This window comes from Lotus japonicus, chromosome 5 (assembly GCF_012489685.1).
Source record: "Lotus japonicus ecotype B-129 chromosome 5, LjGifu_v1.2".
Taxonomy (NCBI): Eukaryota; Viridiplantae; Streptophyta; class Magnoliopsida; order Fabales; family Fabaceae; genus Lotus; species Lotus japonicus.
In genome coordinates, this window is record NC_080045.1 from 67131140 (window position 1) to 67151970 (window position 20831).

The window sequence follows — 20831 nt, forward strand, 5'->3', positions numbered from 1 at the left end:
TGAAACCCACTTGATGAGTAGAACTACAAATGAACTTTTTATTAAATATGGATCCATACTGCCTATAGTCTTTGAGTAGATTTGATATTATTCCATAGAGTTTGAATTTTGTTCAAACCTTTTATGTATGAACAAGGCGGCGTAAGAGAAGTGGAAAGATATCTTTAGCTTATATTAATTTGAAGCCATAAAGTGTGTCATATTAATATAGATGATAATTTTGTTGAATCAAAATAACAATACAGTATAATATAGAAAACAGGTGTGACTTGCAATATTTGTGTCCATCAGCAAGATAACAATGGGTAGGAAACTCACTATTAAAAAAATGAGGACAATTAGATGAAAATTTAAGAGATATTAGGTTGAGAAATTGATAAAAAGATTACCACCCTCAGCACCATAATGTGAGAAAGGTCAAACTCCTAAATTTGCTGATCAAATGTCTAAATTCCAAACCCCTACTTGTGAGGGGTGGACAATAACAATTGACAACATGTTTATGAGGACTGACGATGAACTTTACAAGGAATCAATTACCAAGTACCAACCACATTGGTGACTCACAAGCCTGAGCATATTGAACTGACAAGACTAAGACTGAGTCCAATTCATAAGTGACAAATTGGGATGGACCCAAAACCGGTTTAAATAGATCAGCATAACAAACATCATGAAGCATGTGTGTGATTACAGAAGATCCAAATCTGAAATAAAATCAGAATTAAGAGGAGAGAACAATTAATCATCCAAGTTGTGTCTAAAGACTCACTAACCCAATCATGGTGTTCTCAACTAGCAATAGAACTAGACAAAACAAACTAGTGGGCATTATACTGAGGCAGTGTCCGACACCATGCGAACAGAAAATGTACCGCATTACCTACTTTCATATCCCGTTCTGCGCCTCAAATATAAAACAGAACTCATGAATTCTACTCTATTACGTTCTAACCTGTCTATGAAATGCTACCTAAAATTTAAGCTTTGTTGGCTTTGAAAGTGGGAGTTAAATCCAGTTCAAACTTGTGTTTGTGCATCTATTTGGACATCCAGTAATCAATCGGTCACCCTTTGGATGCTATGAGATTCGGGATTTAGTCACAGTTGATACTAGGGTTGTAAGTTACTATAAGTGTGTTTAGATTTTCGTTGAACTCAACGCGCTGATCCGATACTAGAAAATTTTGCTTACATTGGGATATGTAAAATGTTTGTGTTGGTGCAAATAGAGAAACAATCACACATATTCATAGGGTAGAATTGAAGACATACATAGATAGATGTATGAATACAAGTTGGTGTATGGGAGTGGAGGAGAGAGTAGAGTCAGTTTGGTTGGGGTTCGTCTGAGCGATCATCATCATCAAGGTTGCGGAATTTGTGCTTGAAGGAATCTTGGCGCTGCAACCACATCATGTGTCCCTGCAATTGCAATTGCGAAATTTAATCGATTTAGGGATTGGAAACGGAGCGAAAGTTAGGGATTGATTGATTACCTGAAGAGCTGCAGCCCAAGCAATGAGGAAGGATGCTACCCAGAATTTCTTGTCTTTCACCACATTCTTCAACTCCATGTTCACAGTAAGCACACAAAGAACCAGAAGAAAGCGCTTACTTCATCAGAATTGGACTCTCTTGTTCCTTTATGGGCTTTTACACAGCCCAATAAAGGACCTTGTTTGAAGCAACCATATTTCAAAAATTTCCAATTTTTCATTGAAATAAATGTCCAATGTTAAGTTGGAACAGCGATATACATAGATTATTTTTTTTCTTTTTTCTTTTTAAAAAATATACAATATAGTGATTTTAAGCCAAGTTTAAAATTTGATTTGACATAAGCTTTTAATATTTTATGCTAATAAATTATTTACTAAATTATGTAATATTACAAAATATTTAATAATTATCACTACAACCACTTTTGAACCCTTGAATCGTGAACACCATTCATTCCCTAGATTAGTGAAAGACATAATGAACTAGCAAGCAAAATAATTATGCAACCAAGAGCAGATTTGGTTTCCTGCACCTAGAGCAGATATTGAACCAGAAGAAACAACAACCTAAGTGCATGTCTGTGTTAGCATCCAACAACGTGGGACGGGCGTAATTTCTAAATCGACCTATGGCTTGCTACCGAAGAAATGCACGTTTGGCCGATTGAAAAGCGTAGTCAAATGCGGATTTAGATCCTATCAATTGTAAATAAATTGACCATGTTAAGTTTAATCATCTCACCATTGATTTAATTCTCATTTTTTTGTCTAATTATTAAACACATAATAATCAATGGTGAGATGGTCAAGTTTTTTTACAATTGAGAGATTCAAATCAACTCCAAGTCTTTTCCCATTAGGTGGGATAGACTACCTACATTGAACCAGATGCAACTTAAACAATTGATATTTATTTGTGTCAAACTTAGTTGCCAACCAACATGAAAATAGGAGTAAAAATCCATGTCAATATGACTCCAATTAAATTGTAACAATCACAAGAAAAAAATCTTTCAAGTTGAAAGATTGCCTGATAAGTGGAGGGAAAGCTTCTCTCTCATTGTATAGGCAGTGTTGTCAGCAAATTCACAAGTCTGGTCTTGATATCCAGAATCATGCTGAGGGCACAAGGGCACTTCATCCATCACTTCATCCTCCATATCAATCACTATATTATGCAGTATGCAGCAAACAAGGACAATTCTTGGTAACTTGTGCTTATCAGGCTTCCACATCACACCTTGAATTATCTTCCACATCTGCTTCAGCCTAGCCAGTGCTCTCTTAGCCACCATATGGGTTGCAACCACCCTTTTATTGAACTCAACCTCGACATCCGAGAGGTCTTTGCATTCATAAGGAGTGAGAAGCCATGGCAAAAGGGGAAACCCCGTATCCCCAATTATATATTCCCTCAACGCAGTTCCCTCCGGGAGCATTTTCTCCGCCCCGTTTAGCCTCTTCCCTTCTTCAGCAAGTTTGAAAAACTCCGAGTGTCGGAGCACATATTCATCACTCAGACTCCCTGGCCATCCGCCAACTACATCGCGGAATCTCAGATCAGGGTCCACAATGGCTTGCAAGATCATGCTGCAATTCTTCTTACGATCAAGCCATACACTATTCTCAGTGTCTCCGGAGGGCAAAGTCATCAGTATGTGTGTGCTGTCAACTGCACCGCAACAATTAGAAAGGCCCCGAATGTTCTCAAACTTGAACTTTATCTCTTCCATTGCAGTTTCGGTGGAAGGCCAGCTAAGGTGGTGGAGCCCTCTCTCTTCCATAGCTTCCACAAACCGCCATGTTACCTGGGAAACAGCTGACTGGTTCATAAGAAATGAGTCGCCAATGGTTGACAATGACTCGCCAGAGCTAAGCCTTCTAAGAGCAACAGCTACTTGGTCATTCAAAGATAAATGGTTTCCATTTAGATCAACGCAGGATCTGGCCAGCATATCTTTTTCCACAAGAGAACAAATATAGTTGAACGTCTTTCTTGAGATCTTGAGAACTGACTCAAATTTCCCTATATCTTTAGATTGAGCTAAAGGTCCTACAATTAGCAAAATTAAAGCATGAGCATATCAGATCGACAATCAGGTTTTACAATAAAAAAATACATTGAATAAGAAATTTTAGCATATCATCCAGCATCTTCTTATGCAAAATAAAAGGAGGGTTGTCCACATGCCAGAAGAAGCAATGGCAGATATGATCTTCTATGCATTCTTAGGACACATGTATATAAAGTCGAAATAAATGTGCAAATTCTGTGTAACCAGATGTTTTGTCTAAAGTTGGATTCTGTGAAAGATATGTTAGTAAAATCCTTCTCTTCTGTTATGCAATCTACTCAAGAATACAATAGCGTGATATTTAATATGAGATAGAATTTTGATTAAGAAAATAAGCATAATAATGAATTGATCAAAGGGTTCATACCTCTGCATTGCTGATTCTCTGAGAAAATTGAATCAACTATATCATTCAAACATATATTCCCGTTTATCTTTTCAGGTAACATAATATCCTAAGCACATTCTCACATTTAACCAAAGAACTTCAACAGAATCTATATACTTTTATCTTGAATAAATTCTATAAGCCCTATTCAATAGGCAGTTTATCAATTAGAATGTATCATGTTGACCACAAATTTGAAAATTATGAACCAGGAAACCTCACTTAAGTGATCTCACTGCTCATGTTTTTGATAGTTAGTCAGTATGAAGACGAGCAAATAACTCTTCAAAGCAGAAATTGAGAAGAAAAGAGCTCGACTATGGGAAGAAAGATCATTAGACTATTAGAGATGGGATTGACACAGTGGACATGAAAGTAAGAATAAGTGTTGACATCTATGCATAACTAGAGAAAGAAGTGTGTAAACAAAGGATGAAATACGCAAATTGTTACCTACAGTGAATAACTGCAGCAAGTGAAACTGATTGAAATAATGTTCATGTAATAGCTGAGAAATAGTGTAAGCGGTGATATCGCAACAGAAGATTTCACAATTTGGAAGGTTAAGCTTCAAATATAAAACAGTCAAGAAGAGAAATGTAGAAATCACGGTTGAAGCCTACACGTTGAAGCTAAAATCACGGTGAGCAGACCCAAAAGCTAAGGGAAATTACTTCAGTCCACCATGATTTTGGCTCACCGTGGTTTTCCACGGTTTATACAAGCATGCACTACATCTGTCAGAGTTCATAAGTAAGAAACAAATTCTGTATATATGCAATACAAACACATTTAGGTCAAAGATATCAGGTTGCATTATTTATTAAATAACTCACCAAGATGTATGCTCAATAATATCAACATGAAGGTGAAAAGTCAAGTATCGAAGGAACAAATATAAAATCATCTACAACAATACCATTTAGTTTTTTTTTCCCTATCTACATGAAAAAATAGAGCAACTACCCCTCTGGGTGAATGAACACATAAAAGCAAGCAATGACCAAATATCATGTCACAATATCAGGCAATAGGATCCATTGAAAGAAGTAGGTAGCATTTGGAATTTCACCCATTGCTAAAAAATTCAACTTATAATGCCAATTAAAAGCAGTACCAACATGCAAAAATTGACAAGAAAACAATAATCAGAAAAAATAAAATAAGGATGAACAGCAGCACAGGAAGAAGCGGAGATAGTGAGTGAGAGTACCTGAAATTCTGTGGGAGAAGTGATGCCACCAATCGGAGGGTTGGGAGTACAATGGGGTTGCAGTGTGGTCATCTTTGTTTTCAGTCTTCTTCCTCTTCTTGAACCCTTTGATGGAACTCATTGACCACCACCCACAATAAAAACAAGTTGCAACTTGCAAGTTCCCACCAATTAATAACAACACACCAAGACAAAGACAAGGAAAATCTTCAACCCATTAATGATGAGCAAGATTTGAAGTCCATGGAAGATGAAATCAAAGGTGTCTGCAGAGATTCCAAGTGATATATGAGAAGTTGAAGGCAGGGGGGAGTGGACAAGAGGACACAAATATATATATCAAAGACACGAATGCTATTGCTATGGGTTAGCACGGAACGAGAATTACATATATACGGGATCATTCCTAAATAACTAACACTATTTTTAGTTATATTTTATTTTTAATTATTTATCATTTTACAAAGTTTAAGAGAACATTAATTATACTTTATCAATTGTACCCTTCATTTATTGATGGTAGAAAAATTGAAAAGTTAAAATCAATATAAGAGATGAAGGGTATAGTAGGAAATTAGATTGTAATTTTAACCATGGCTTAAAGTGTCAGTTATTTAGGAACGGAGGGAGTATATATTATAATAATAATAATAATAATCATAATAATAATAATAATAGTAAAATAAAATAAAATTTACAATAATATATATAATATGTATGTGATGAGACACTTACTGTTTGTTTGGTTAATGATAAAAAGTGATTGGAGAGAATAGATAAGAAAGAGAGTAGAGAGAATAATGTGAGTGATTGAGTAGAGATGAAGAGGAGAAAACTTTTTTATATAGGAAGAGAAAGAAAAACTTACTCTTAGGAGCACAACACCTGAATAATTGCTGATCAGAATGAGAGAAACACCCAAATGAGTTTTTATTTTTGGAAGAGGAGTCGATCTTGTCTAAAAAATCTGCCGATGCATTTCCCTTTCTCAAGGTATGTTGAGGTCGCTGACAGCAGTCAAATAACACGAGTTAATCATACTAGCGTACACATGAAATGGGTGATATGTGTGTTGAAATGAGATTAAGGACCAACGAAGAATCTGAAATAAGCTAGATCTGATGAGAACCATATCTCAACACACGACCAAGTAGAATGACAATGAGCTCCACTTGCAACACAACAGAAAAAACCAAAGAAAACTTAAAAGTCAGCAATCCACTTGCCACAAGCATCACGCAACAACTCACCATAGCTATTGTGGTTTCTAAGAGAGCTCTCATCAAAGAGAGAAAGTTTACTTTTCTAATAGCGAAAGATACTTTTACTCTAAAAATATATGAATAATAATAAAGTTACTTAAATTATGAAGGACATAAAAGGCAATTACGAAAAAAAAATTTGAAGACTAACCAATTTCTTCGCAGGTTTGAGAAGATTGGTAAAAGGTGTGGATCTCACACCTGACCTTCTTTGTTCTCACACGTCATAGACTACCAAACACGAGTGATCGAGTGGAGTTCCTCTCGCCAAACTCTCTCTCGCATATCTCTCTCTCCAAGTTCATCGCTACCAAACAAAACATTAATGTGAGAAATAAGAACAAGTAATATGACGTGTTGAATTAAAACAAAATGTGTAATTAAAATGGTCACGTGACTCATATTACTTCATATTGTTCTTACTTCATATTATCAAAAATGTGATGAAAGATAATCACTTATTCTCTTATTCTGATAAGTGATCATCTTTCATCACATTTTTTTACCATTTTTAGAGTTTCTCTAATCAACAACCACCTATGGCCTCACCAATTAGCCAGTTGCAACATTTACCAGCTTAACCTCATTTAGTTTCGCATGTGCATTTTTTTTCCGCATACTCAACATTAAATTAAATGAATGTAAAGGAATTTTATATAGTTGATTAATCATATGTTTCAAAACATTACCACGTTATGATTTTATAAAATGAATATATTAAATTAAATTTGCATTTGCACTAATTAATTGTCGACAATGGAGATTGCAAAACGTGTCTTACATAATACATATTCACTAGAAATAATACCCGTGCGTTGCACGGGTTTATTTACGCTATTTTTTTAATATAGTATAAAAATTATTATAGTGTAATTAAATTACCAATTTCAAAAATAACTTTTATTATAAATATAATAAAAAATCGTGTTGAGACATCAAAATAATATTTTTGGTATATTAAATTGCTCGTACTAAAGTTCTCTTTGTGTAAATAATTAATATTACTCAATTTTTTTTGAAAGTAATATTACTCAAAATTAGTAATTGATATTTAATAATTATCATTGAATTAATTTTAAAAATTTTGGTTGTAACCTATTTTTTATTTGAGTTCTCTGTTATTGGGTTTATTATTATGGATTCAATTGCAGAGGGGCTGATTTGTCATATATTCGGTTGTAAACATTGATACTTAGTTAGGGGAATATTGTCCCAGATGTTATTCCATTCTTTAATCATAACTAATCCTTAAAAATCAATTTAATAATTTATTTATTTAACAATTTGAAGAAACCTTAAGTGAATATGAAATATTTTAAATCAAGTAATAAGGTTTTAATATAAGTTATAATAACATATTTTTTTATACTGTTTTTTCCCTTTAGCCTTTGCTTTTCCTATTTTTTTCTATTTAGCTTTTATGTACTGTTTCTACTTAATTTCTTTGCTTTTTCCTTTTGTATTCTCTTTAGGGAGTTTGAACTTTTACCTATTCCATGAGAAAGATGTTCTCATAAATAGTATTTTTATTCTATCGAGAAAAAAATTTAAGTTTAGTCAACTTTTGTTATAATTTTTTTATCGAAAATGAAAGTAGTATTATTAATAATGAATGAAGCATGCATAAAAGGTTCTCATGGCAATTACAAAATATAAAAGACTTTTGTTATAATTGTTTTTCTCTGTTATGCTTCCTCAAGTTATTTTTACTTCTATATAATAGATCAAAAATCATATTTAAATAATATTTTTCAAATAATACGTACATTTCATATAGTAATAATAAATACCTTATAGAGACATTTTTTAAAATTTTCAACTATTTTTTCGACATTATTTATTAATAAATATTATTTATAAGTAAAAAATAGTAATAAGTTTTATTTTTAAAAAATTTCTCAACATATGATAATTTAATAATTTTTAAAAAATTTATCCTTTCTGATAATTTTAATTGATAATTGTTATTAACAATTAGTAAAGAAAATTTCACATTTGGTCCCCCAACTTTCTCCTTTCTGCAAAAATCGTCCCCTAACTATGAAATTAGCGAAAACCGTCTTGGAAGTTTACACCCCACTGTTGTCTTTTGCGAAAATCGTCCCCCAAAATGACGGTTTTTGCTAATTTCGTAGTTGGGGGACGATTTTCACAAAAATGACAAAGTTGGGGAACAAATGTGCAATTTAGCCTAAAGAATATAAACAAATTATTATTAAAAATCTATTAATGGTATTAATGTAAACATAGTCAATTTCAATTATTAGAATTTTTTAAAAATTCACCTCAAGTTGTAATGAATAATTCAAATTTAAATATTTAATTTTAAATAAGAGAAATTGAAAAGTTTTAAATTTTAATATTTACATTTAAATATGAGAAGTTGAAATCTTTTACAATTAATAATTAATATATATTGAATAATAATGTGGATGTAGTTTTTATTTTAGTTTTCAATTTTTTTATTTAATTTATTTTCTACAAAATAAATTTATTATTTATTTATGTGTTTAATACTATTTTTTCAAGTCTGCTTTACATATGCATTTAAATAGATTTAGATATATATATATAGAAATTTTTTAAATTTTAAAAGTATTTATCTAAATTATTTATTCATAAATATTATTTTATTATTAATTTTTATTTTTATTATTTTTCAAATGCAAAGCTCAAGTCCTTTTTTTTTCCTTAAGCTCAAGTCAATTTTAAGTTTATGAATGTTGTTATTTAATATAAGTAGTTGAATAGTTTTTTATAATACTAAAATTTTCAGTTTTTAATTTATTTAATATTGTTATTTTTTAATGTATTTAATATAAAATTTTGAGAGCTTTATGGTTTAATGCACTTAATGCATGCAAAAACTCAAGTCTCCTTTACATATATATATAGATTTTTCACAGATTTGATCCTCACGACCTCACGGCTCACAGTTTAGTGATTCTACTATTTTGATCCCCTAGTTCAGTGATTTTGGGAATTTAATCCATATACTTTCCTTTCACAATTTTGGTTATCCAAATTTAATGAATCCATGATAAATATATCCCAATTTTTTTAAATTGTGAAAATGTGGTCCATGACTAACTCTTCGTCTAGTAGATAAAATTGTTTTAAGGTGACACCTCTTCATTGATGTGGCGATTAATCGTGTTTATACGTGTAATGATTTTGATGATACATGCATAATGAAATTATTGATGACACCATAATTGTTCTGCATAATGATAATTTTTTCTAGTATTTTTTTAAGATCTTTTGCTTATTTTTATTTTCAAAAAGTACTTTTAAACGATTTGTGAATGTTTTGAACGAGTTTTGAATAGTGGGCAACCCAACAATTTGTTCTTTTTGATAAATAAAACTAATATTTATAGATCATATGTTTTTTTTGACAATATTATAGATCATATGTTATTTAATATATTTATTTACTTTTGGACCATCCCACCACCAAGTGGGGCGAGTTGATTTTTTCAATGGGCCAACTCCCTTGGCCCACTTTAGACAAATTGAAAGTTGATCGAGGTGGCAACAAGTTTAACGAGACCAAATTCTCTCGGACTGCATGAAGGAAAAAAAAATTGGAAACTTCCTCGTTTATGGTCTTTCAATCATTTTTAAGATTTTAGGAAAGCAAAAGAAGTTGATTGTCTTCTTTTTTACAGAAGAAGAAGTTGAATTTGCAACAAAATGTAGAAAGGAAAAAGATATTTGGTACGATCAAAGAGCGTACGAACCGGCACGAGACGTGCAATTGTTCAGTTCGTTTCCCTTTCTCTTTTAGGTGGCCTTATTTTTCCCATTCTCTGCTACTTTCTAAAATTACTCGTTTTTCTCTTCCACTTTCTATTGTCTCAAACTCTCAGTTGCAACCATTTTCTTCTATGGACTACAAAGACCCATATCAGTGATGGATTGGGTGCAGCGTGACTACACAATACATCTACAGCTCTTGCTGGAAAAAAGAAAATTGCATGTGAAGAGTGAATCATGATTGACAATTCATGATTGGAATTAATAGAATGAAAATAGGGAAATGGAAAAGAAATGGGAAGGAAAATACAGGGATGGAAGTGGAAAGGGGAAGAAAGGGCTCACCAGATTTGATGGTGTAAAAGGTGGGTGGCGGTGGTGGCGTGAAAACGGCGGCAACAGCGGTGACTCATCGACGACGACAGCGGTGACTCATCGGCAACGACGACGGTTATGTCGAAGGGAAGGGTGCGCGTGACTCTGTGGACTGTGGGTGTTGGTTCCCAAATTATTTCACTGTTTTGGTTTTGTTAATTTTTTTTTGCTTTTAAAAATTCTATTTTTAAATCCTCGTGCCCCCTCGTGCCCAGTTATCTCGTGTCATATAGCGGTCCTCATGTAGAAATTATTTTTGCTACATTCATTACCATAATGTCTTCATTGTTCATTTTCAAATAAGGTTGTCTAAATTAAGACAAGCTAAATATTGAGTAAAATCATTCTCATTTTAAGTGATTTAATAATATTTTAACATGTGTTATGAGTTAGAATTTCTTAAAACATATAGTATTAAAATATTATTAAATCACTTAAATTATAGTTATTTTACCTAATATTTATCTTGCAATCCATTTTCAAATATCATTTTCTGGTTGATGTTGTTGGACAGTTTTTGTTATTACATTCTTGTGACTGTCTCTTGAAAGAAAATATGGGTCAAATTGTTTCAACCAGAAATATGGATAAATTTTTGTAATTCATTTCATTTAGATTGGAATGAAGGAAACAAGTGAAAATAATTCATACATACCCAAATTCGACTTCATCTATGGAGATAGTGGAATATAAAAGAGATAAATGAGAGTAAATTATATGATGAGTGATGTGATAGAAAAGTGAGAGATAAAAAGAAAAAATAAGTGAAAATGAGATAAAAGAGAAAATATGTGTGAATGTACAAAGTTAAGGAAACTAGTGACATATCAAGCCACAACATATCACTCAATTTGTTATTCCATCACTAATTAAGGGGAGTTGGGTTTGGGGCCCCCCTATGGGGCTCCCCGCCCCACTTAAAGTGGGGAAATTACTGGAACGCCCCCCTTTAATAGAATACGGAAGCCACATTTCCGTATTGAATACGGAAGTCTCATATCCGTATTATATTAGTATGTAAACCGGCAAGGGTTTATTCAAACCCATTTCAAACCCATTTCCGTATTTTGCCAAGCTCTTCTCCCCTCTTCAACCTTCGATCTCTGTCGCTCCCCTTGCTTGAACCGTGTACTTGAAAGGTTCCATCATCTCCATCAAAGCTCTTCACAACCCCATTCTCAGAATTGAAACCTAGAGGTAAGGATTTTTGGATTTTCCCCATTTAACTTGAAATTATGTTAATCATTGAACCCTAGGGTAGTCGATTGCTGCTTGTGTAGAGGTATTGTTGGCTGAAATGTCTTGAATGTGGTTTGGGTTTAGGGCCGATAGCTCATTGTCGTTAATGGCGTTTCTGGGTGAATACGGATCACTGGTTTCCGTATTGAATATGGAAAATGGTATTCCGTATTTAGTATGGAACCTGGTTTTCCGTATTGAATACGGAAAAACGTTTTCCGTATTCATCTCAGAACTAAACCCAACCCTTATAATTGATTCTGGGTTCAGAATCAATTATAGAAGGTTTCCAAAGCATTTGTGAGTAGTTTCTAGATGCCATAATTGATTATTAGGAAAATAAAAGTTGATCCAAGCATGCATAATCCACAGAAGATCCGATTATCATCTATGTACTTAAAAAATTCTAGGAATTTTCCATTTGCTTGCATCATGTTTCTGTCTATGGCTGAAATGGTATATATAGTGAATGTTTGCTCTGAATATATAGTGAGAATGAAGAACAGAAAGAGGTCTCATGCTTCTAGTGAGGATGTCGGGGCTACTGAGGATAGACACCGGCGGTTACATGCTTCTAGCCGGCGCGGCGATCATGCTGCAACCTCTCAGGCGGTGGAGGCTTCAGCTCCTCTAGTGTTTCTCCGCCGTCTCCCATTATTGAGTTGCCTCTGGTTGATTATCCGCCGTCTCCCACGGTTGAGATACCTACAGTTGATTCTCCGCCGTCTCCCACGGTTGAGTTACCTCGCGAGGAGTCATCAGGCGAGGAGTCCTCAGGCGAGGAGTCATCAGGCGAGGAGTCCTCAGGCGAGGAGTCTTCCGGCGAGGAGTCATCCGGCGAGGCCTCATCCGGCATGGGATGATCTGACGAGGATAGTATTCCTCCGCCTACTGTTGATGCTGATGTCCTGCCGCCAGAGCAGGGGGAGCAGGGGGCACAGGGTGGCGAGGAGGACCTGATCCAGAGGTTGCCGCCGTTTCCGGGGGGCCTGTTGAGCTGTCGCTCCTCACCCATTATGCTGATCACAAGGCTCCCTGGGCGTGGCATGCACTCCTACGCACAGACGAGCGGTATGTGGACCGTCGACAGTTGAAGGTGGCCACAGCTGGGGGGAAGGTTTGGAACCTTGCTTGTGATGGTGATTCAGACAGTCACAGGCGAGTTCGAGAATTGATTGAGCAGACGGGTCTTCATCAGCTACCCTATTGCAGCTACCCGGTGACAGATGCAGGCCTTATTTTGGCCCTTGTGGAGCGATGGCATGAGGAGACTAGTAGCTTCCACATGCCGTTCGGGGAGATGACTATCACCTTGGACGACGTGTCGGCTCTTCTCCATCTCCCCATGGGGTCGAGGTTCTATACGCTTGGGAGGGGGGAGAGGGACGAGTGTGCAGCGCTCTGTGCTCAGTTGATGGGAGGATCTGTTGGTATTTATGAGGCTGAGTTTGATACGAATAGGTCCCAGACTATTCGCTTTGGGGTCTTGCAGACCCGGTATGAGGCTGCGTTGGCGGGTATGTCTTAATTATTACTTGATTAAATTGCATCTATTATTATTGTATTGTTATAAACTATTAACTTAATTCATTTCATTGTAGAGCACCGAGATGAGGACGCTGCGCGGATTTGGCTGGTGAACCAGCTAGGCACCACGCTCTTTGCTAGCAAGAGCGGAGGCTACCATACGATCGTCTACTGGATAGGGATGTTGGAGGATCTTGGTCGAGTGTGCGAGTACGCGTGGGGCGCGATTGCGCTCGCTACGCTATATGACCAGCTTAGTCGAGCGTCCAGGAGGGGGACGGCCCAGATGGGAGGTTTTAGCTCGCTCCTGCTAGGATGGGTCTACGAGTACCTTTATGACCGCGTCATTATCCGTAGGGCGGATCCGGAGTACTCGCAGGACCAGCCTAGGGCGTGGCGGTGGGCTATGTCCCGGGTCGGGCATGCAGGCCTTGATGAGAGGCGAGTCATGCTCGATGAGCTGACGGTGGATGACATTATATGGACCCCATTTGAGGACCATCGGGCTCATCGACCACGGGATCCGAGGGCCATGTATTCTGGCTGCATCCGGTCGCCATTTGGCCGTGTTGTTCGACGGCATCTACCAGAGAGGGTTCTGCGCCAGTTTGGCTACATACAGGATGTCCCTCGACACCCCTCTGAGATCCAGACGACTGGGTCCCTTGCTGAGACCGCAGATGCTGCCTTTGCTGAGTTTGCGCCGCACCTCCGCCCTCAGGGGATCCCTGCTACATATCCGGGAGAGGCTGTGGAGGATTACATGAGGTGGTACAGCGCTGTGTCCCATCGGTTCATCATCCCTGATGATAGGAGGGAGGAGTTCAGTGCGGTGGTAAGTTTGAATTTTATTTTCCATTCAATTGTGATTTTTTGTTCATGATATTTTATTTGTATCTACATTATTTTTGCAGACTGTTATGCGTCGGGCCGTGGACTTGTTGGAGCAGTCACTCGAGGTGTCAGATGCTCCTGCAGAGGGCACGCATTCCCGATCCCTCACTGAGAGGGCGCTGGATCTTATTAGATCCAATGCCTTCATTGGTACCCACGGGGTAGCCTTTGCTGCTGTCCGAGGAGCTAGAGCTGCGGGAGGCAGAGGTCGTGGAGACAGAGCACGTGGAGGCAGAGACCGTGGAGGCAGAGCCCGTGGAGAGGGTGCTCCTGCAGAGGGTGCGCGTGGAGGCAGAGGCCGTGGAGGCAGAGCCCGTGGACCTAGAGGTCGTAGGGGGGCCGGTAGGGGTCGGGGCGAGTGATTGACTGTATATTTGTATATTTTTTGTGTATTTTTATATTATGACATGTGACTCTTTGTATTATGACTCTCTTTATATTAATCATGCTTTCTATTTCCACTCATTATATGCCGACTCTTATATTGAAAAAACCTGTATAACTACACCGTAAATAATCAAAGGCAGGACTAATGACAGGACTCTGATGACTGAGTGGTTGTCTATGTTAATTATCCCTGATGCTGTTTCAAAATAATAAGGCCCATCAATATAACAATGACCATCGAATTAATATTATTAAAAGCAACAAATGAACATCATAAGGGCAAGGCCCATCAGATTAATATTACAGAGCGTTTACAAATGAATATCACACAAAAGTGTGGTGTCAATCTAAGGTGATGTCTACATAGCTTTGGTGACTAAGAGGAACACCAAAAGTAACAAGCCAAGCTTCGAATTCTGATGTGAATCTGCCTAAACGTGTACCATATGGGGCGCACCAGCTTACTGATGTAGGATCAACATACCGTTCCCACTGGAGAGCAATTGGCGGCATAGAATGTCCAGGAGTTAGATGGAGCTACATTATAGAGAATAACAATAAAATTAGATAACTTGCAAATACAACAAATCAATTCACCAACGTGTACTCAATCAAAAAATACCTGTACAAAGTGATTTATCACATGACCAACAGCTATAACATGATGTACATCCGGTGGACCTTCTCCTCTTAGTGGAAGGTATGACCAACAACCCGTAGAGGAGATGGATATGAAAACCACTTGGAACCTGGTTGCTACAAGGTATCCCATCTCTGGCAGTTGCATCCATTTATCCTCGGTAGCCGGATCACCAGGAGGAAGAGTGAGTCGGGAATGTAAGGCATTAACCACATGTCTGGACCACATTTCATCATACAACCCTCTGTGTCGTTCAAGTTCTTCTATCAACGCTGCCCTAACCCATGACCAACTTTCCTCACCTGATGGTAGTCCGAGTAATGCAGCAACGGCTCTATAGCCACAGTTACCATCATCCTCAACATTCTGAACTGTTTGTATATATGGGTGGAAAAAGGATGGAAAATGACCCATGAAATAGCTTGTATCAGACTTCTTCACACGCTTCTTCTTCTTTGGTGGTTGTGAAACCTTCTTTGCCTCTCTGATCTCCCTATCAACATGTTCAAAACCTGAAAGATCACGAGTCAAGGATCCTATTGCTTTATTCTTGGGTGGTATTTTCTCATTCGCCTTAAGAGTGCGCTTGGACCATATCTTAACCGCAGGAGTACAAAGTGAACAGCTTTCAGGACAATAGATCGCTTGAAGCTTCCTCCTTACCATACTCTGCCCTCCAGTATCCAAAGAACTGAAATAATGTGTCAATGCCTCAACTTCTGGTTGCATATCTCCATGGTTCATGCCGCAAATATGGTTGCTGGTAGTATCTGCAACAGGTTCAGGTACATGCTCCCAACTCAGTCTCTTCCAGAATGGATGAATTGACTCATATGGAATTCTTTCATAACCTGCAAGTTCACAAAAGTGTCACTTTCAATAACAAATAGAATTAATTGACAAGAGAGTGGTTGACCGGTGACCTGCAAGTTCACAACCGCAAGGTAGTCCATGAGTCTCTCTCAACAAGCAATCGCATCCGCCGTAGGACTTCATTCTTATATGTTCAGCGTCGATGAGCTGCAGGCATTTGTTTGACACAAATCCTCTAATATTTGTGTAAAATGGGAACATGAAAATGTGATCAATTCTGTGAATACTGCGCTCAAACGATGCTAATATTTCAGTATGTCGATTACATGTCAAACTATGCGACGCATCCCATGAAGTGGCCAGGTCACCCTTGCAATCCCGTAACATCTTCTTCAAACTGGCATGTGCACCCTCAGCCCTGCAAACAACAAATATATATCTTATTAACAACAATCTATCAAATGAACAAACAACGCATAAATTAAGCTCATGTAATTTTTTTACCTGTTACTTGTTGTTGTTCCAAAGTGCATCACATGATTTGTCCATGCCTTGGCGAATTTCTCCTTGTGGACCAACCATGTAGTAGAACAATAGGAGGTAAAGTTGCTGTATTTTGCCTTGCACATATTAAACAATTGCATCCATTTCACTTCAAATTCTTCAACTGTTGCAGCATCCACCACCTCTGCCCACTTCATCATAACCAATTCAGCAAAATCATCTGTGCCAACATAGAGTTTGCACTTTGCCAAAACACACTTGTTGATGTGCCACAAGCATAATAAATGTGTAGTGTTAGGAAGGCTTTGCTTAGCAGCACTCAATAAGGCAAGATCCCTGTCAGTAACAATCACCTTAGACAACATGACTTGATCAGCTAATAGAGACTTCATACACTCCAGTGCCCAAACGTAGTCATCTGTGCCCTCATTAACAATGTAGCAAAAGGCTATGGAGTATGTCTTATCTGTGGAAGTCAGTCCAACAATCTCAAGCAAGGGAATTGCATATTTGTTTGTCTTGTATGTGCAATCCATAATCACTACATACGGGAATGTGTTGAACAGTTTGATAGCATTTGGATGAGCCCAAAATACATCTCTAATGACTTCCGATCCAGGCTCATGTCTTTCAAAGTGGACATACTTGTCACCGTCCAACTTCTTCAACAAGTGTTGCATTTCTGTCAATCCCCCGCGGAGGGATTTTCTTAACCTCTTGCAAACACCATAAATCTGAGATATGGTAGTCAAGTTTGAAGGATTGTTTTCCTTCAAAGTCAACAACATCTTTCTCGGTGGAACCCAACTCCTTGTCATTTTTCCCACTTGCTCCTTCTCTCCGGGTTTTAGACGACCAACAAAATTGTGCCCAAGTAGTGACCTAGCTGGTTCATGGTTGTGTATACCTTCCATCACCTTTAGCCGCCAATCTCTATCTATGCCATTTTTCCTAGGTCGTCCTTTTAGTCTAAAAGGACAACCTGTCTTTTGTGATCTCGTCCCTTCAACAAGGTCAGGGTCTCTATAAGGAACATATTTACCATGCTTCTCGCACCCCAACATGACATAAGCTTTTCTGCTTCCATTCCCACCATAATCTGACTTTGTGATCAACGTAACATATCCATTTTCAATCGCAATTCCATGAACCCAATTGATAAGATCATCACGGGTAGGGAAAATTTGTTATAATAATAAGAATTGATTACACGGGTGATCAAGACATAATAAGAATTGATATATTACACTCTCAAAACAATGCAAAAATATGTTCAAAGAATACCTGATCAGTTGCAAATAAATGCGAGACATCTATACTTATACACGGGGGCACAAATGCTGGTGGTGGCACCTCTGTAGTGGCCTCTTCAGGTTGACCATTGTGAAATCCAGCTTCAATCAATTGTGACTCACGAAAGAAAAATGAATCTGTCATCCCTGGAAGAGAATACGGAAAGTTACATTCCATACTCAATACGGAAAGCTACTTTCCATACTGAATACGGATTGTTACTTTCCATACTGAATACGAAAATTACCTTTCCATATTCAATACGGAAGATAACAATCCGTATTATATCACGACTCAGAATTCAAAAAACCATCCTTCTAACTACTTAAACTACTTAATCTAACTACTTAAACTACTTAATCTAACTACTTCCACTACTTAAACCTACAAAATAACAACAAATAAACACATAGACTTACCTCTACTACAACACTTGTTGATAGTGGTGGAGAGCTTGGGAAATGAAGGAGTGGATGGTGGTGGAGAGCTTGGGAATGAAAGTGAGGTAGGAGAGGGTGAGAGAGAGGGTGGTCTGGAGGCATTGAGGAGGTTCAGGGGGGCTGGTGAGGGGTTGGTGACTGAGGAGTAATGGTGAAGGGGTTGGTGGAGGGAGGAGTAATGGTGGAAAAGAGGGAATCCTGTCAGAGTTAAATACGGAAAATACCTTTCCGTAGTCATCAAAATATAATACGGAAAGTACCTTTCCGTATTCAGTTAAATTGAATACGGAAAGTACCTTTCCGTAGGGCACTTTTGGGTTTAAAAAAAAAGGGTGGGGCGCGCAGCCCCATAGGGGAGGCCCCAAACCCAATTCCCCTAATTAAGATATGTGAAAACTGCATAATGAGACCAATTTTTAGGCTTACATTTTCTCTCTAGGACTCACCATTCTACACACATGATCAACTGCATCAGAACTTCTGAAGCCTTCATCCTAGTCCCACGTACTTGGACGTTCATTCTCCATCTCTTGGTTTCTGATATCTGCGAAGCCAATGCCATAACCCTCCTTTCATTTCCTTCACAGCCTTCAAGTTTCTCCCTTTCAATCCTTCATTTCCTTCACACCCTTCAATCTTTTTGCAACCTTTCTTCTCCTCGGTCTGAGTCGAAGCATTCGCCGCTCTCCCTGCAGAAAACTCTATGCATGTCTTTGCCTTGAAAAGCTTGTAATCAAGCGAGTTGAATGACTGGCTCCTCCCCTTGATGGTGGCAGGGGACTCTGAATCATCAGTGTTAGAATTGTTTGTTTCATTAGAACTTTTGGAGCTTGGTGTTGATGTTGTTTCATAGGATCGGAAGCTCAAAGATGTTTCCAGGAGTTGTGTTCCTTTGAGGACATATTCATGGCCATTACTTGGGGAAATGAAATCATTCTCTGACAAATCTTGCCACACAAACCCGTTTTTGTAACTCCTACAATCAAGAGACCATGTCAACATTGATTTATAAATATTATTAGTTGCAAAGAACATAACAATTTAATTAATGGACCATATCAGCATATCAAGGTGTTTGAATCAACTTCCTGTTCTCCAGAATCAGTTCTAAAATCCTATAGCTACCCTCGGATGTTGCTCTCAGGAATTGATTATGACTTTTGAATCAATTGCTGAAGAATTTCCAAACATGAAGTGAAAATTGAGCCTAATGGGATTCTAGGTTATCAGATTCCTTAGTGCCAATAATTGAACATACCTTTTTGTGGACCAAGAGTACATATTAGCCATTCCATGTCCTCGGAGATAACTCAATCTATTTAGCACATCTGATAAGAAAAAAGAGAGTTCAAAAATTGACTAAATAAAAGAAAAGTGATAATTCAAATTAATGAAAAAGAGCATGTCTCTTTTTCCTTTATTTTTAGCATTTACCTTTGAGACATAAAGTTCCCTGAGGACAAGAGATTGACACCTCCATGAGATGTGGATGCTCAAGATTGCCATTTCGAGAAAGGTAGTATATTACTGCAACTTTGTGCTCTTTGAAGCTCACATGACTTGCCTCCTTTTCTAATGTTTTCCTCTCCATGGGAAGCTCTTTCCTTCCTGCTAATTTGGTTCCCATTTTATTGAAGTAGTAGAAGCAATTAAAACTAGGTACTATTATTAGTACATTTGAGAAGATGGGTGTGGAATTGTTGTTTGTTCAAGTCCAGAACTGAGGTAGATTATTGGCATTTAAAAGTAAAGGGGAGACTAAAGAGAGAGGGAACTTGTTTGACCTTAAAATTCAGGTTAGACTTAGCCAAAAGGTAGCATGATTGTTCTACTACCATTTGTAAAGACTTATTTGACCACATATTTCTCGCAATGTGAAATTTCTCAAACATTTAGCTAATCAGGTGATATGTGCCAACAAGTGGCATGACATGCATATATAGTACATGGCAACATTTCAAAGCTTACAGTTAAGGATGATAGAAAAACGGCAGCAAATGGGACCAGGTAAGTGTTGTTTAGCTTGTAATATAATAATATCACACAAATGAGTATTCATTCACGAGGCAGGTGTTGCTACATGCAAATTCATTAGGGTCAAATGATAATGAAGTTTGTCAATCGTAGTACCCTGCTCACGGACCAAAGTGGCCTGAGGACAAATTAATCTCATTTTCTTCATATAAAGTCAAAAGTAGTCCCGTGAAACCATCACACTGCAATCAAGGAAAAAATTGGACAAGTCTTCCAGCAGCATAGCTGAATGTGCGGAACCTAAGCTAGAAGTTCCAATGAAATGGAGTTATATTAAGTATGTGCTTGAATTTCCCTTACATAAGTACTTTTTCTTAATCCATAGCGAGACAGATTTTCTTTCAGGGTCACGCGATTTAGACCCTCAACAATGTTAATATAGGGGTGGATGATTGTCTATGACCGCCATAAATTGTGAAATTAAAAAAAAAAAAAATTCTAGCAGTCTAGTTGGAGATCTCATACAACTAGAAATATGTTTTTATC

At 37.4% G+C, this 20831-nt stretch overlaps 4 protein-coding genes across 5 annotated transcripts; all 4 read right to left on the reverse strand.

Annotated features, from left to right (window-relative positions):
* Nucleotides 1-1175: 1175 nt before the first annotated feature.
* Nucleotides 1176-1658, reverse strand: LOC130718358 (uncharacterized). Its single transcript, XM_057568943.1, has 2 exons — nucleotides 1500-1658; nucleotides 1176-1425 (listed from the first exon to the last, which is right to left on the reverse strand). The coding sequence occupies exons 1-2, from the start codon at nucleotides 1575-1577 to the stop codon at nucleotides 1330-1332; spliced, it is 174 nt and encodes a 57-aa protein (XP_057424926.1). The 5' UTR covers nucleotides 1578-1658; the 3' UTR covers nucleotides 1176-1329.
* A 739-nt stretch (nucleotides 1659-2397) lies between these two features.
* LOC130720404 (protein ALP1-like) lies at nucleotides 2398-6365 on the reverse strand. 2 transcript variants are annotated; one of them, XM_057571043.1, is made up of 3 exons: nucleotides 6047-6365; nucleotides 5179-5444; nucleotides 2398-3555 (listed from the first exon to the last, which is right to left on the reverse strand). In XM_057571043.1, the coding sequence occupies exons 2-3, from the start codon at nucleotides 5297-5299 to the stop codon at nucleotides 2516-2518; spliced, it is 1161 nt and encodes a 386-aa protein (XP_057427026.1). In that variant the 5' UTR covers nucleotides 5300-5444; nucleotides 6047-6365; the 3' UTR covers nucleotides 2398-2515. The 2 variants fall into 2 exon arrangements, with proteins under 2 accessions (XP_057427026.1, XP_057427025.1); XM_057571042.1 differs by lacking the exon at nucleotides 6047-6365 and having other exon boundaries at nucleotides 5179-5546.
* An 8521-nt stretch (nucleotides 6366-14886) lies between these two features.
* Nucleotides 14887-18721, reverse strand: LOC130721466 (uncharacterized). Its single transcript, XM_057572263.1, has 5 exons — nucleotides 18291-18721; nucleotides 16579-18017; nucleotides 16185-16492; nucleotides 15244-16112; nucleotides 14887-15158 (listed from the first exon to the last, which is right to left on the reverse strand). The coding sequence occupies exons 2-5, from the start codon at nucleotides 17640-17642 to the stop codon at nucleotides 14964-14966; spliced, it is 2436 nt and encodes an 811-aa protein (XP_057428246.1). The 5' UTR covers nucleotides 17643-18017; nucleotides 18291-18721; the 3' UTR covers nucleotides 14887-14963.
* A 106-nt stretch (nucleotides 18722-18827) lies between these two features.
* Nucleotides 18828-19938, reverse strand: LOC130720030 (protein SOSEKI 5-like). Its single transcript, XM_057570613.1, has 3 exons — nucleotides 19746-19938; nucleotides 19570-19639; nucleotides 18828-19287 (listed from the first exon to the last, which is right to left on the reverse strand). Exons 1-3 carry the CDS (start codon nucleotides 19936-19938, stop codon nucleotides 18828-18830), a joined length of 723 nt encoding a protein of 240 aa, XP_057426596.1.
* Between the last annotated feature and the right edge of the window lie 893 nt (nucleotides 19939-20831).

Excerpts from the sequence above, each read along its gene's own strand:
- LOC130718358 (XM_057568943.1), bottom strand. The coding sequence starts at position 1,577 with ATGGAGTTGAAGAATGTGGTGAAAGACAAGAAATTCTGGGTAGCATCC. Across the intron at positions 1,426-1,499 it reads CTTGGGCTGCAGCTCTTCAG|GGACACATGATGTGGTTGCA; the intron begins GTAATCAATCAA and ends TTGCAATTGCAG.
- LOC130720404 (XM_057571043.1), bottom strand. The coding sequence starts at position 5,299 with ATGAGTTCCATCAAAGGGTTCAAGAAGAGGAAGAAGACTGAAAACAAA. Across the intron at positions 3,556-5,178 it reads CTTCTCCCACAGAATTTCAG|GACCTTTAGCTCAATCTAAA; the intron begins GTACTCTCACTC and ends TGCTAATTGTAG.
- LOC130721466 (XM_057572263.1), bottom strand. The coding sequence starts at position 17,642 with ATGTTGGGGTGCGAGAAGCATGGTAAATATGTTCCTTATAGAGACCCT. Across the intron at positions 16,493-16,578 it reads GGAACAACAACAAGTAACAG|GGCTGAGGGTGCACATGCCA; the intron begins GTAAAAAAATTA and ends TGTTGTTTGCAG. Across the intron at positions 16,113-16,184 it reads TTGCGGTTGTGAACTTGCAG|GTTATGAAAGAATTCCATAT; the intron begins GTCACCGGTCAA and ends GTGAACTTGCAG.
- LOC130720030 (XM_057570613.1), bottom strand. The coding sequence starts at position 19,938 with ATGGGAACCAAATTAGCAGGAAGGAAAGAGCTTCCCATGGAGAGGAAA. Across the intron at positions 19,640-19,745 it reads GGGAACTTTATGTCTCAAAG|ATGTGCTAAATAGATTGAGT; the intron begins GTAAATGCTAAA and ends TTTTCTTATCAG. Across the intron at positions 19,288-19,569 it reads TACTCTTGGTCCACAAAAAG|GAGTTACAAAAACGGGTTTG; the intron begins GTATGTTCAATT and ends TCTTGATTGTAG.